This window comes from Rhamphochromis sp. 'chilingali' (assembly GCF_963969265.1).
Source record: "Rhamphochromis sp. 'chilingali' genome assembly, chromosome: 5".
Taxonomy (NCBI): Eukaryota; Metazoa; Chordata; class Actinopteri; order Cichliformes; family Cichlidae; genus Rhamphochromis; species Rhamphochromis sp. 'chilingali'.
The window spans coordinates 2116516-2131138 of NC_137932.1; the positions used below are offsets into that span (position 1 = coordinate 2116516).

Consider the following 14623-nt stretch of genomic DNA (forward strand, 5'->3'; position numbering starts at 1 on the left):
GAGCTACCTTATCGAACTCCTTAGATCATACATTCCCACTCGGGCACTAAGATCATCTACTCAGTTACTCCTGGTGCAGCCAAGATCTCGTCTGAAGTCTAGAGGCGACCGTGCGTTTGCCTTGGCTACACCAGATTTATAACCTTCCTCTTGCTATCCACGCGTCTGATTCTCTCCAGTCATTTAAATCACGGTTAAAAACCCATTTATTTACCCTTGCCTTATTTAGAATAGAATAGAATAATCCTTTAATTGTCCCACAAGGGGAAATTTGGTTGTAACAGCAGCCAAAAAGACAAATATACAAACAAACAATACACAGGACACGGAACAGAAACATACACAATTTTTTCTTACATATTTACATTAAGGACAATGGTTACTATAAACAGAGAGTACTGTACAGTTATTAAATTAAATAAAAATAATTACAGGTAAGAGGCAAACCAGGTTGTAGTGCGAATCGGTTAATTAACTAACTTATTGCAGTTACAGCATTGACGTAAACATCTATGTTTGTTGGGAGCAGTTCAGATTGTACAGTCTGACAGCTTAATCTGATCCCTCGACTTACTCTATTTTACCTTTTATACATGTGCTTTTAACATGTTTTACTTGATATGCATTTTATGCTATTCCTGTGTATTAGTGACACTGACCTGTTACCATACCTGGTACTTTGTTATGGTCCTATAATATTTAATCATATTTAATATTTATAATATTTATGTCTTATTTTCTGTCTTTTATGTGAAGCACTTTGGTATACCATTGGTTTTAAATGTGCTCTATAAATAAAGTTGTATTGTATTGTATTGGATAAGCAAGTATGCTAGAAGAAGTACTCACACACTGTGTAGGAATAGGTCAAAACATGCGACATGCTACACTGAAATTATTTTCACAAATTTAAATTCAGTGTCTAAACCCATATGGAAAAGATATAAATAAATCTTATAAAGTTTGTATCTGTCTTGTGTGAAACTTGTATGAAAAGCATACAAGAGTGAAAACAGATATAAGATCCCTTGAAAAATTATATAATGAAACTTGTATGTTTTGGATACTTAGTAAAATAATATATGGAAGTAATGAGAAAGTGGCCACTTTCATGAGTAAATCATATACGTTTTTACTATTTCTTTTCCATATGGGAAATTTTGTAACAATAAAAATGTTTAGAGCTACACCAATTGCGCAGCCTCAGTTGTAAATTTGCATTATTCAACATCATGACAGTAAAATATATTTACTAATGCATTTTTGTGTAATGCAAGATCAAATGTAAATAGCATTTTTATGGTGAAGCTGAGGTGTAGCTACTTATAACCACTTCAATTTCTGATGGCAAGTTAAAACTTGTGCTCATAGAGCAGTCTATAAAGACACAATAGGCTTGTAATCTGAAATAATAAAACATTTAAAGAGATGACAATTAAAAGAATGTAGTGGGGAGACAAGACTGATGGATAATACTTGGAGAAATGCTCTCTTCACTGCAAAATAGCTGATAAGTGGACATGATGAGTAAATGTAACAAACTGGAAAACGAGCTTATATTTCTTTGTGAAGGCTTAAAAGATCGTATGTCATAAAAAGTAAGGACAGGTTTGACCACATGTTATTGTGTTATTGTACATTTTTCCTTTACCAGAAACCACAAACATCAGTAGGACCCTTGGTTTTATCACCATAGAAACGAAGCAAGCCTTTGTCACCGGATGAAGTTCACGTCCCTTCAGTTCAGTTCCGGGTAGAAATAGTGTGCATCAAGTGAAGTCTGCTTGCAAATTCATTTGGACGAACTTCTCGGCCAACTTATCCTTGTAAAATGTCCCGAGGCTCGAGTGCAGGGTTTGATCGACACATTACCATCTTCTCTCCTGAGGGCAGACTCTATCAAGTCGGTCAGTATGGGGATCTGTTTACATAAAAAGCCGGTTCGCTGGCTTACTTGTTTGCTAGCTAGCTAAATGCTCTGTCATGGTTCGCTTAGCCGAGGTTATAGTTAATTAAAAGCGACCCGCCAAATCGAAAGTAGTATGATATGTGACCACCACAGTCTTACTAATCCTGTGCGAGTTGTTATTATGGGGCTCCTTTTACGACGCTACTATCAAACTAAACACAGGGGATCAAAATAGCTAGCTGGCTGTTAGGCTAGTTAGCATAGTTAGCATTGCAGCCAAGCAAGCTGATTCATTGCTGAATGAATCAACGTGTTATTCAGTTAAATATATTGGCTAAATAAAGTCTTTTTTGTGACTGCACTACATTTAGCTTTTTTGCAATTTTTCTTAGTCACAGGAATATTATTTTGTCTGAGAGCTGCTAGTTGGATGGATTGAAAGAGACAAGATAACATTTAATATTGTAAATTAGCGGTTTTTCCTCTAATAAAGCTGAACTGAACATGGCCATGAATTTTGTTGCTGTCTTCTAATCAGCAGTCATTCTACAGATGCCCGAGCACCTGCAGCAACAGTTAAAATCAAGTCAAAGGTTTGCAAATTTACTCAAAGTGAAGGGTTTTAAATGACACTATTTTACTACTACTGCTTTGGATGTAATGTTTGAAGCCAGACTACACAGAATTGGTACATAATTCGCTGTCAGCTGCTCAACCAGATGACATCTGATAATAGTTCTTCACTTGTGGCCCCAATTTTCCAGCTGAACAAAACAGCTCTCTGTGACTGTTAACCACGAATCCTAATGCTCGTAGCCATTGTCAAGCAAACGTGTGCTTAAAGACACCCTCTTTGTTTTTCTTTTGCAGAATATGCTTTCAAGGCCATAAACCAAGGTGGGCTCACGTCAGTAGCAGTCAGGGGAAAGGATTGTGCAGTTGTTGTAACACAGAAAAAAGTACCGGTGAGTTGATGTCAGATTGTTTGTTGTTATTTTCTTACAGCCATAACAGTAGCAGTGTTACGAGAAGGGCTATAGATGTTCTGAAATTTGGAGTAGTAGTTAGAAACAAATGAATAAATAATGCAACCGTCCCTCCATCCATACATGCTGCTTCTACTGCTTTCTGTGCTGAGGTTGTGTGGCTTTTCTCCTGTTACTCCAGCTTCCTCCCACAGTTCAGAGACCAGCATGCGTTAGGTTAGTTGGTGATTCTAATTTGGCCTTGGTTGTGAGAGTAAGTGTGAATGCTTGTTTGTCTTTCTGCGGTGACCCCATGACAGACTAACAACCTGTCAACGGTATACCCAGGCTCCCAAAACCGTCTCATATTCATAATTCTGGGATAATGTGGAAAGTGACTCTCTTTGCACGAAAATATGGTCCAAGTAGTTGAACTGTTCCTAAGGCTCTTCGTCGCCCAATCTTTAAACATTTACCCAGCACAAAGTTGATGTCACACAGCAGGTAAACATCAGCATCTACCATGTGTAAATGCCACAGATGTTTGGCTGGTATATCTGTGCATCCTAAGAACTAACCGTTAAAACCTGCACCAATCAGGAGTCGCCACAGCAGATCATCTGCCTCCATTTCACCCTATGCCCAGCATCCTCTGTCACACCGACTCTCTGCATGTCCTCCTTCTCTGTGGTCTTCCCCTTTTCCTCCTGCCTGGCAGCTCCAGCTTCAGCATCCTTTGTCCAGTATATCCACTCTCGTTCATCAGCACATGTCCAAACATTCTCAGCCTCAGCTCTCTATGTTCGTCTCCAACCTGCTAAACCTGAGCTTATGTACTCATTTCTAATCCTAATTCTAATCTAAGACCAATTAACCATTAGAACTAGCAGTGGAATTTGTACTTTACAATTTGCATTTAGCCCGGGTAACAATTGAGAACACAGATGGCCGTAAAACAAACAAACAAACAAAAACAACTTTTTCAGAATTAGTACTGGACCAAAGCGCCCAGAGCTCCTGATTGGCAGTCCAATTAAGCTCAACAAGTAATTCGGGTTGGCTCATCACAGAGGTTTAAAATAGCTGATTCAAGTCCAACACCAGAACCACAATAGAAACTTCCAGTTTCCCTTATGTTGAGCTGTGAATGATTGCTCACAGCATGTTAGTGTGATGAAAGCTGCAGTGCTTAATGGCAATAAGTGACCTGGAAATAAGAGTTAATTTAGTTCATGATGTAATCATTTCGAAGCGATTAGAGGCCCTTCTGCAAGCTGACCTGTAGTTACCAGCACGTCTGCCCAGCTTTCACGGCTCAGCGCGATATCCTGTTCATCCGATGGAAACAGTTTGTGCACTGGCAAAATGTTTCAGGCACAACTGGTGTAGTTGGGGATAAACAAACAAACGGGTTACAGTCCAGCCTGTGAGAGAGAAACCTAAACTCTGAGGGGAATTTAAGAGGCTGTGTTTTACACGGCACATCCCAGTGTAGATTTAAGGAGATTTTTACAGGTTTTAAATAAAATGAAAAATGTCACATTTTTTTGACAGAATGCTTTTTTCCCCAAGTCGAACTGCTAATTTGCTTCGTTTGTCTCTCCAGCAGCTTGCTCCTTGTTGTGTTTATTTTCTCACGTAATTCTAAAAAGTTCAAACCTGATTGTTACTGATTATATTTACACTAAATGTTTGATAAGTTATGTAATACACTGAGTAATTTGTCAGTTTCACAGTTCTGTTCCTTTACATGTTCATGCTTTCCTCCTGTACAGGACAAGCTTCTGGATGCCTCCACAGTGACCCACCTTTTCAGAATAACAGATAATATTGGATGTGTAATGTCTGGGATGACAGGTAAGAAAAAGGCTCAAAATGTGTAAAATTGTATCAAATCTACTATTGTTACATAAAAATTGAACATTAAAACACCCAAATCCATTTTGTCTTTCAAATATACAGAAACAGCTGTTTAGACAAAGGCTGGTTTTTGATACATAAAAGGGGGGAAAGCATCAGGGTACTTTTCTGAGTTAAACTTGGCGAGCCTTTCTTCTCAGTCCGAGCTCTTACGGCAGCTGACACTTCCTCTTTCCAAGTAATCATTTCTTTTGCAGCAAGAACAACTTTCTTACATAAGTGTGATGTTAGAGACTGGAAGTGTCACATTTATTGGCTTCTTTGGGAAAAGAAATTGACCTTTATTTTTTTTTCTGGTCCATCTTACGCATCATTTAATGTGTTACAGCCGATAGCAGGTCCCAAGTCCAGCGAGCTCGATATGAAGCAGCCAACTGGCAGTACAAGTACGGTTATGAGATTCCAGTGGACATGTTGTGTAAGAGGATTGCTGATATCTCACAAGTCTACACGCAGAACGCTGAGATGCGACCACTGGGCTGCTGTGAGTATTGCGCATTCACATTCACATTGCTGATTCTCCACGTAGCACTTCATGTCGTTTGAGCGCCCTTTCTAAATGCATGCTGACACGCAGGTATGATCGTGATCGGCATAGATGAAGAGTACGGCCCTCAGGTGTACAAATGCGACCCAGCAGGCTACTATTGTGGTTTCAAGGCCACGGCCGCCGGCGTGAAGCAGACAGAAGCCACCAGCTTCCTGGAGAAGAAAGTGAAAAAGAAACTGGATTGGACCTTTGAACAAACGATCGAGGTATCATAAAATATTTTCTTTTGCTGGTGTAGCAAAGGTTCATACGGAACAAACACCAATGTGAAAGTAAAGTGTGTGCCTTTGCGGTGGTGGTTTCCAGGCATCCAACATTCTAAGAATGAAAATATCACCAACTTACCTTTTTTCCCCAACCCTCCTTTTTTCCCCTTCAGACGGCAATCTCTTGCCTGTCAACTGTTCTCTCCATTGACTTCAAGCCCTCTGAGCTAGAGGTGGGCGTCATAACAACACAGGATCCCAAGTTCAGGTAAAAGTTCAGCAGCACAACTCTGTTGTATTCCTTTGAGCACTATGAGTCATTAGAGCACACAGTTAGGTTTATTTGAAATAGTATATTTGCACCAACAAGGTGATTCCCAAAGAGGCCTATCTGCAGCAGATGAACAGCATCTTAAAGTTATGTCATTAAAAACTGAGAAGAAATTCAGACCTGCAAGATGTCTCTGGTCCTGTGACAATTTTTGCCCAAATTGTCGTCACTATTTACAGAGCAGGTCAGGAGAGAGTGAGTGTCTGCAGCCACCTGTAAAACACGGTGGAGGCTGTGTCCTGGTTTGGGGCAGTATTGTTGGAGATCTTGTCAAAATTGATGGAATTGTGAACACAGAAGAGCATCATCAGATTGTCCATCATGCAGTACTATCTGGAGAACATCTGATTGACAATGGCTTGTTTCAAAAACACTGCCAGTGCAATTAAAGGATACCTGGACATAAATAGACACAGTGGAGCACCATCAGTCATGCATTGGCCTCGCCAGAGGCGGACCTCAGCATTATTAAAGCAGTGTGGGATCATCCTGACACAGAACAGAACAAAAGGCAGAAACCTCCAAAGAAGAGCTTTGAATGTCCTCCATGAAGCCTGCAGAACTGCTCCTGAAAACAACTTAAAGAAACTGCATGAAAGCTGCCTGAGAGTGTTCAGGCTGTGCTGAAGATCTTCCAAATATTGACTTTTATTTAAATTGTGCAAACCATGTGTTTGCCTTATGCACTTTATTTCCATGAATGTTTGCACATGGTTAAACAAATTGCTGCAGCAATTTCACATTTCCATAGTAAAACACACAGCGACGAGACCTTCGTACAGTATTTGAAATGCTGAAGTACTTAAAAATATTTGAATTTAAGACATCATGTGCTACAGGTGTTTGGCATTAAGTGAAATATGACTTCATAGGGACATATTGTGCTTTTCATCTCATTTACTGTTGCTATGGTGGATGCCTAAATATGGGACGCCACACGAGCAATTGACCCTAATGGGAACATCCCTGTGTGCTCACAGTGCTTTGTTAGAGACCCTTTTTTTCTTAAACTTAGCCCATGTATGGTCATTAAGAGCGCAGAGGCCCCACCCACCTACTGTTCAAACCTTCCACTTACTAGAGTTAGCCAATCAGAAGAAAGTTGTTTAAAGGTAGAGTCAAGATAAACAAAGAGGCTCCACAAGAGCTAACTATATGATAAGTACGGCTTATATTCGACTGTGAATCATGCAAAGCCACCCTGGTAGAGGCCAAGAATAAAGATATGGAGCTGAAAGTGAGCATAAAATGTTCACTTTAAAAACGAGTTAGATTTTGGAGTCTTTATCTTCATCTCATTTTTGTCCTGCAGGATCCTCGCAGAGACTGAAGTGGACACCCACCTAATGTCCCTCGCCGAGCGGGACTGAGCGAGCAGAGCGGCGTCGCCTGTTGGATTTAGTTAGAGCATGATGGGAAATGCAGTTCCCAGATTGGAGGCTCGTGTTATCTTTGTTTGCTGTACATTTACCCCACTGTTTCATTCAACAATAAAAAGAGGTTTTTTGAGTAAAACTATTATAAATGGGCTGTTTGCATTTTTTATCATTTCTTTTTAGGTCCTCTGCTTGTCAACTGAAACCTTTTACCGTCTGTGTTTAGCAGCAGGGGAAACTGTTTGTGGGAACATGCAGAGCTTCTACTTTTGAGCTTCCTGTTGTGGCTCTTGGTGCACAAAAATCACATGACTTACAAAGGTGCTGCGGAGAGGTTATTCTACTACAAACTCGGTGATGCAGACTTGATTTGACCTTGTTTTCTCTACTTTTTTTGGCTTTTTTTTTTTTTCTACGCACATGTCAGAAATAGAATACTTTAACTTTCCGGAAATGTCACACAACACAAATAGTTTCTCTTTGCGAGGGGGAACTTTATAATTCAGAAAAAGGGGGGGACTTGTCTTTCTCAGCTCTCTTTGTCATCCACATGAGCAGAAATGATGGCGATGTGACCTCAGTGTGTCATTGTGAGTGGCTTCTAAAAAAATCCCCCTTCCATATTGGAATTCTTTGCAACACACCAGTTTCTTTTAACCAGAGTATAAGTCTTCACGTCTTCTTCTTCTAATCAAAGAGGAATCTTAAGTCAGTTACTCGACCAAATTTCCAGGCTGATATTCTGTCTGAAACTTCCGCTGTCCTTGACAAGTTCTGTAATCACTGGAAACAAAAAATCCCCATCCTACTGTAATAGTTAATGTTTACAAGCCAGAGAGGATACAGCAAACACAATTGTGTAACCGAGTCATTCTGGGGCATTCGAGCGTTGCTTCAAGGATAACTTTACTGGGAAATTCATTTCGGTTGCTTCAGATAATTCCTTTCTGAAAAATTCCTAAGTACCTGCATGTGTCGGCTGACAGGGACAGCCTGGACTTCCTTGTAAAGCAAAGAAAGTCTCCTGGTCCTAATGACACGGCGAAAAAGAAAAAGAAAGGGTCACTGAGCTCTCTGGAACGCTCGCCCATATTTGTAAAACATTTCCTCCTTGGTATTTCTACCCAGTAGCGCCAGTTCCTAGCTGCCACTCACAGCCATTCCAGGGGAGGGTGGAATATTCAAGCACATCATGTTCCTCTTATGCCGCCCAGGGACTTTCAGCGCGGTGACTCAGAGACCCTGTGACCTCGCCCAACAAAAGGAAATCCCAGACTGTTCCAAGCGGCTGAGTGTGATCTTTTTGGGGGTTTTTATGTGTGTGTCTCTCTCTTTCACAAGTCTGGTTGGTGACTGTGCTTCATCACTATAAGTGAGAAATGATGCTCGTATTACAGCGTGGAAAGGCCAAGACAAAGTCATCATCGTCATGAGGAAGGAAACGCACAGCAGCCGCTCAAAGCAGTTCATGTTCATAAACTCCTTTTATTTTTCTTTATATAGTGTTTAAAATTCACACACATGTACAAAAATAGTCTCTGTATTTACAAAATATTACACTCGTCTGTTCTGGTATATACACATTATTTTGTACAGTTATTACAGTAACATCAGGACCATACAGAAGTCATGGTCTTGCTTTGGTGTGGGGTCTTTTGGTACGGATCGTTCAGCGATCCCGACCAGACTGGGCGCCACCTTCATACTCATTCGTGATCCCAGGACCAGCACCTCTGGACTTGGACGGTAGAGGGTACGGAGGGTGGAGAGGGAGGGACGTGGGTTGAGCTGTCCCCCCGTTTGGGAGCCGTGGTTTCGACTAACCCAGTAGCAGCTTTACATCACCAGTGGACAGGCTGTTCTTGTTACTTTCCAAACTTTATGTCATCATAGAGCTGTAGAGAAGAAAAAAAATGTTATAGATTCACGCCTTAAAGTGTTTTGACTCCATCGGATCTCAGTGTGATATTCAAAGCTGAGCAGATACTGACCTCGTCTTCTGACAGGTCCAGATCCTCCATGTCGCTGTCGTCCGATTCGCTTTCAGGCAGCTCCCTGAGCTCCTGTGCCGTTCTCTCATACAGCTGGCAGCGGATCTCCTCGTTCTGCCGCCCGTAGGTGAGGTGGTACGGGGCGAAGCCACCGTAGTTCAGGCAGTTGACGTCTGCACCGAGGTCGAGGAGGCGACAGACTAGTGTGGGGTTCTGGAGGTCAACGGCCAGGTGGAGCGCCGTCCGTCCACTGCACTGTTCCTGCAGGAAGCAACAGAAACACGAGGTCAAGTTTCTGCACGTGTGTGAATAAGAATAATAATCATAATAATCATAAAATAATCCAAATGGCTTCCGTGTTAGAGACACCTACCTGTGCATTGATGTCTGCACCAAGCCGAACGAGGCTTTCCACCAGAGAAATGTAGCCATTGATGGATGCCAAGTGGAGACAGTTATGTCCTATGGAGAGGGAAGGAAGTAGAGCAAACTCAGTTACACACACTTCAACAGCTGTGTAAGTGAAACATAAGAGTGTGTTTGTTTCTTAGGGCGCTATTTGAACTCGATGCTTACCACTGTAGTTGGGGAAAGACACAATGGAGGTGAGGTGACGTTGGCAGTTCTGGGTGATGACGCCAAAGCAGGCCAGGGAGCCCTTTTTACAGGCGATGTGGAGGGCTGTGTTTCCGCTGTCGTCGGCCAGCAGCGGGTCAGCGCCGGCCTTCAGGAGTCTGTCCACCAAGTGGGCCTGCTCTGTGATCACTGCCAGGTGGAGGGCGGTCTGTGTGGGACACAACAGAAACATATGTTAACCTGACTGCAAAGTGTGCAGGTTTCGGAAGGGATTCGTGGATCTGGCACAGTGCCGCTTATTACCTGTCTCTGGTGGTTCTGCACATTGAGGAACGGGTGATTATGAGACAGTTTAATCATCTGGACGGCATGTTCGGTGGCTTCGTGAATGACGGCCAAATGGAGCAGCCTGTGTGGGGAGGACAGAAAAAGAGAGGGGAGTTAAAATAGAGCCCTTCAAAGAAAAATTACGCACAGAGGAAGTGGTTCCAGTCAAATATGAGAGAACAAAGCTTGAGCAGTGGAGCGTTTCGCAAGAATGGAGTTTTGTCGGGTTATTTCCACCAGTTGTGGCTTGACACATCTGATGCTTTATCAGTTACTGGCAGCAGGCCAGGGACTTTCCTGAACGCGCAGAGCGGACTTTAGCACCGCCCAGACTGCACGCTCAGCCAACACACGCACACACACACACGACTATGCACTGCGCTGCCAACACATGCGCACAAAGTATTTTTAAGACCTTTAAAAGATGTTGTTTCCATGCAACTTTTCCGATATTTCTGTGCAGCTTTTCAGATCTTTCATGTGCACCGATCCTGCGCTCTGGTGCAAAAGCCGATTTCAATTTACGCACAAAGCGGAATTTTGCAAATGCGCAATTAAAGTTCGACTAATCGACGCACACACACATATACATGTTCATACTAAATAAATACATTGATTTTTTTTAAAAACAATAATAATCCACTTACGTGTCACCGTCTTCGGTCACCACAGTTCTCCAAGGCTCGTATTCCTGCGAGTGATCCTCGCTCGGCAATCTTAGCTCCTCGAAGTCGTTCGCCAGTTCGTCTTCCTTAAGCGAATCCACACCGCTGTCAAAACGGTCCTCTTGGCAAGGCAGCATTTTCCCGTGTTTGGGCTCCATGTTGTCCAAGTTATAATCCATTTGGTTGTGGTTAGAAACTCTGTACATGCTGGCTTTCCTTTCTCCTATAAGCAAAAGCTCCGTCTGTTTCAGAGGGCGAGAGCAAAGTTGTGCTACTGAGGGAGGGCGCGCTGGGTTTTGTGTGCGCGTCTGCCGGGGCGGCGCCTAAGTGGGGATTTCCAATTGACTTATCTTAGCAAGGGAAATCACATCGGGCCTGTGCTTTTGTGAGAAAAATCCCCCCCAAAAGACTCAGACTGAAAACTTGTAGTTTCCTATTAGACACCTTTTTTCACCTGTGATGTAGGTTAGGGGACATAGATTTAATTTCAGTGAATGAGACATGATTGGCATGAATGATAGGGAGACAGCCCCTGACTGGCTCTTGAAGAATTCCCTACTGCACTGGGGAAATTATCTGTTTCAAGTGGCTAACCAAAGTAGCACTGCATACTTTCCTTCCTATGCTTTCAACCAAATCTAAATACTTTTTTAAATAGACAGACATCCAAATTTCCTGTGTTTCAAAAATTACGCATATCACGGGCTCTTCGCAGTTAACCTCAGCGTGAAGCCTATAAATATTCTGTGGTTGTAATTCTCAGTAACAGACAAACCTAATATTGGTGCAAAGTACAAAGAGCCAAATCAATATCACGTGCAGCCTGCTATACGTTCAAATGTACAGCTCAAATATTTATTATTATTACTATTATATTATTAAAGATTTAGGACTTTGGCACGAAATACAAAGACTGTATTAAAAGCTGGACCTTTTTATATATGGTCTTCCATACATTGAATCCATACCTAGACACCTGTCATTTAGTCCCGAGTTGCACGCTCAAAAAATACCAACGTTTCACTGTCCAAAACTAAAACATAAAAATATTAAAGGTTGGATTCGTTTCAGTTACAGTTGTCACGAAGGCAGAAAATAACTGCAGAACTCAAAACTATATTTTATTTACTTGTTTATGTGTCCTGTAAACACGTAAAGTTGAGCACTTTAACATTAGAGTCTATGGAGACTTGGAGCTCGCCTGATGGATATAATCAAACAAAATGATAAGCACCTTAATGTTTCTCTTCCATAATCAAAATAGCACAGTTATGATCACACATCACATTTAGAGACGTGAAAAATCTTCTCATGTTGTTTAACTGGGACAGATTTCGGTTTACGCTACAAAGTGAAGTTATGCAGACAGAGATTCTGGGGGGAAGATTCTAAAGTTTCCTCATGGAGACTCCCTTATGAAAGCAACACTGCATGTTCCACAATAGGATGTTCTGGACTTGCCCATTCAACATTGCACATGCCTGACACCATGAGCTCCTGGAAAACACTGTGTTAACTCATGCAGAAAACTCTGCTGAGATTTTTGGGAGGAATTTTAGGAAGTTTTCTTGGTTTGATCTTGCTTGGGATCTTTTTTTTTTTTAAAGGAAATTCCTTTCTGTTACACAACAAGGTAGAAAGGTGCGTGACAGAGCTACCTGTATGTGCTCTCCTGACATTTCACATGAAAAAAATCCCAGGATCACTTCTGTTTGCATTGTAAAAGGTAGGCTTGGTGAAAACATAGCAACAGTATCCAAGCGCAGCGAAGCTTTCACACCTCTGTGGGGCGATTCTCAGTAGAGATTGCAAAGAAAGCACACACACCCGGAGGAGGGTCTGTGATGTCACTATCTAGAAGCCTGCTGTATCCCTGTGTGTGTGAGAGTGCGTCACATCAGAAAAACGTCACCGCTGCAAGCATGCACGGCTTTTTCTGTGTCCTTTAGAAATTCCAGACATACTTTAACCGCTGCCAAGTATCAGAATGAGGAATCTGTGGACAAACTGTTCTTGCAGACCTCTATGTTTTCTTCCTGTTGCCGTGATTGTGTGCTTTTGTGTATATATGGTCACACATTCACCGTGTGTGAGAAATGCCGGGACTTCCACTTTACGTTTATGAAAGCTGCCTTTTTTTTTTTTTTTTGGTGAAGCTATGCAAGCGCTCTCGTCTCCACGGGCCCTGTGTTTACCGCTGGTTTCCATGGACACCAACCACTGACGCTGTACATTGCCCTCTGTCTGTGTGTGGGTAAATTACCACTTATCTGAGTCAGTAAAATGCCTCAAGGGGCTTCACACCTCGAAAGTCATGAAACTTTCCCACTTTCGTAACTGACCAACTCCAACCTCACCGGTGCCGGTGTATTAAGTCCAAGCTGAAACCGATGTGGTCTTACATAACAGCTCTGCAATAAATACTGCAGCCATGGAGGTGATAATGTTTTTTTTTGCTTCCATCAAAAACTGCTAAATGCAACAAAAAACATCCAGGGTAACTTTGGAATGGCCACAAAGGGAACAAAAAAAAGCACACAGTGTGTTTTGAATTTTCTGAACTTGTTTTACAGTAATACCAAAAGTCTGGTATACAGATGACGTGCATGGCTACTTTTTTTTCCAGTAAAAAGATGACAATGAGGAAGTTTTGGTGTGCAGTGCATGTTTTATGTAAAAATCCTGGAGTTGCAGGACTATATTTAGAAGCCGAAACAAGGCAAATTCTGGAAAGTATCTATTTTTGTGGCTTTAGCTTTCAATTTGGGGAAATGCACGCATTTCCTTTCCCACTGATTAATGAAAAGCATCGAGTTCTCTGTACACAAAGTGTGAGTCTGAAGCCAGTCGATGGCCAACTCGTCTGGAGCAGGGTTACAGTTGGCCTGCATTCAAAGACACACCTCTCTGCACCTTTCAGACACGAGAGCTATTATGCATAATCTGTACGCAAACCTGTTCAAGATCAGCCCTGATTCCTTCATTAGCATAAAGACACACCCTTATATTTGTTAGAATGGTTTCAGGGCATTTCAGCCTGTTGCCAGGGTGTGTTTGCAGCCTCAGTTTTCCTTTCTATTTTTTTTGTCTCGCTGTTGTTTTGCCCGTATTTCTGGTTGCAAAGCATTATTCACGTCACCTGCACTGTGTGACTACTTTCATTTAAAAATTTTACTAACTTGAAGACATTCTTTGTAGGCAAATGGAGTCTGGAGGTCGGTGGATTAGCCTCTGACTCCCGACAGTGTTAGTTACCATTTCAGTCTGTTCTTGTTTTTAATTTTTTTGGGCAATTCAATTTCTTTTAAGTTGGAAATACCAATTTACCAGTCCTACCACTTATCAGTTTCTCATTCCATAATTAGCCTGCATACAGTATATTCTTTCACTTGGACCAGATATTATAGACGAGATAAAACATGATGCTCCAGCCACCAGATGGCGATAGCTGTGGCTGCAAAACCCTTCTGATCCTATAGAAATCGATGGGGAAACAGCTCTCCGTCCTGACGTCTGTAAACACTTAAATGATGCATTAAAGGTCTCAGTTCCTCATTTTGGGTCATACTGAACAAAAAATTAAGTGTGTTTTGTAAATCTACCATGCATCAAAAAATGGAGGATAATTCGGGGGGGGGGGTGCCCATTAGCCAGTGAGCGTGCAGCTTCACAGTAAGACCCACCACTCTTTACAACACGCAGTTTTTCATTTCAAGGCTGCAGAAACTAAGGAATGATGTCACCTTCCATCTTTTATTATATATTATTTTTATTTTTATTATTCGCATTTAGCTGATGCCACGTTAG

The 14623-nt window shown here is 41.8% G+C and overlaps 2 protein-coding genes across 2 annotated transcripts; one reads left to right on the top strand and one right to left on the bottom strand.

Annotated features, from left to right (window-relative positions):
• The first annotated feature begins 1735 nt into the window (after positions 1–1735).
• On the top strand, positions 1736–7406 carry LOC308396802 (proteasome subunit alpha type-6). The gene is made up of 7 exons (XM_080882386.1): positions 1736–1907; positions 2780–2874; positions 4650–4731; positions 5123–5278; positions 5372–5550; positions 5724–5818; positions 7194–7406. Exons 1-7 carry the CDS (start codon positions 1832–1834, stop codon positions 7249–7251), a joined length of 741 nt encoding a protein of 246 aa, XP_080738512.1. The 5' UTR covers positions 1736–1831; the 3' UTR covers positions 7252–7406.
• A 1322-nt stretch (positions 7407–8728) lies between these two features.
• LOC308397222 (NF-kappa-B inhibitor alpha-like) lies at positions 8729–11095 on the bottom strand. Its single transcript, XM_080883024.1, has 6 exons — positions 10799–11095; positions 10128–10233; positions 9825–10032; positions 9622–9710; positions 9249–9509; positions 8729–9152 (listed from the first exon to the last, which is right to left on the bottom strand). The coding sequence occupies exons 1-6, from the start codon at positions 11020–11022 to the stop codon at positions 9123–9125; spliced, it is 918 nt and encodes a 305-aa protein (XP_080739150.1). The 5' UTR covers positions 11023–11095; the 3' UTR covers positions 8729–9122.
• Positions 11096–14623: the final 3528 nt, after the last annotated feature.

Bases quoted from the DNA above. Each gene is read 5' to 3' on its own strand.
- LOC308396802 (XM_080882386.1), top strand. From the start codon at position 1,832: ATGTCCCGAGGCTCGAGTGCAGGGTTTGATCGACACATTACCATCTTC. The intron at 5,279-5,371 runs GTGAGTATTGCG...GCTGACACGCAG, and splicing joins GATGCGACCACTGGGCTGCT to GTATGATCGTGATCGGCATA. The intron at 5,819-7,193 runs GTAAAAGTTCAG...TTTGTCCTGCAG, and splicing joins ACACAGGATCCCAAGTTCAG to GATCCTCGCAGAGACTGAAG.
- LOC308397222 (XM_080883024.1), bottom strand. From the start codon at position 11,022: ATGTACAGAGTTTCTAACCACAACCAAATGGATTATAACTTGGACAAC. The intron at 9,510-9,621 runs GTAGGTGTCTCT...TGCTTCCTGCAG, and splicing joins GTGCAGACATCAATGCACAG to GAACAGTGCAGTGGACGGAC. The intron at 9,153-9,248 runs GTCAGTATCTGC...TCTTCTCTACAG, and splicing joins TGGACCTGTCAGAAGACGAG to CTCTATGATGACATAAAGTT.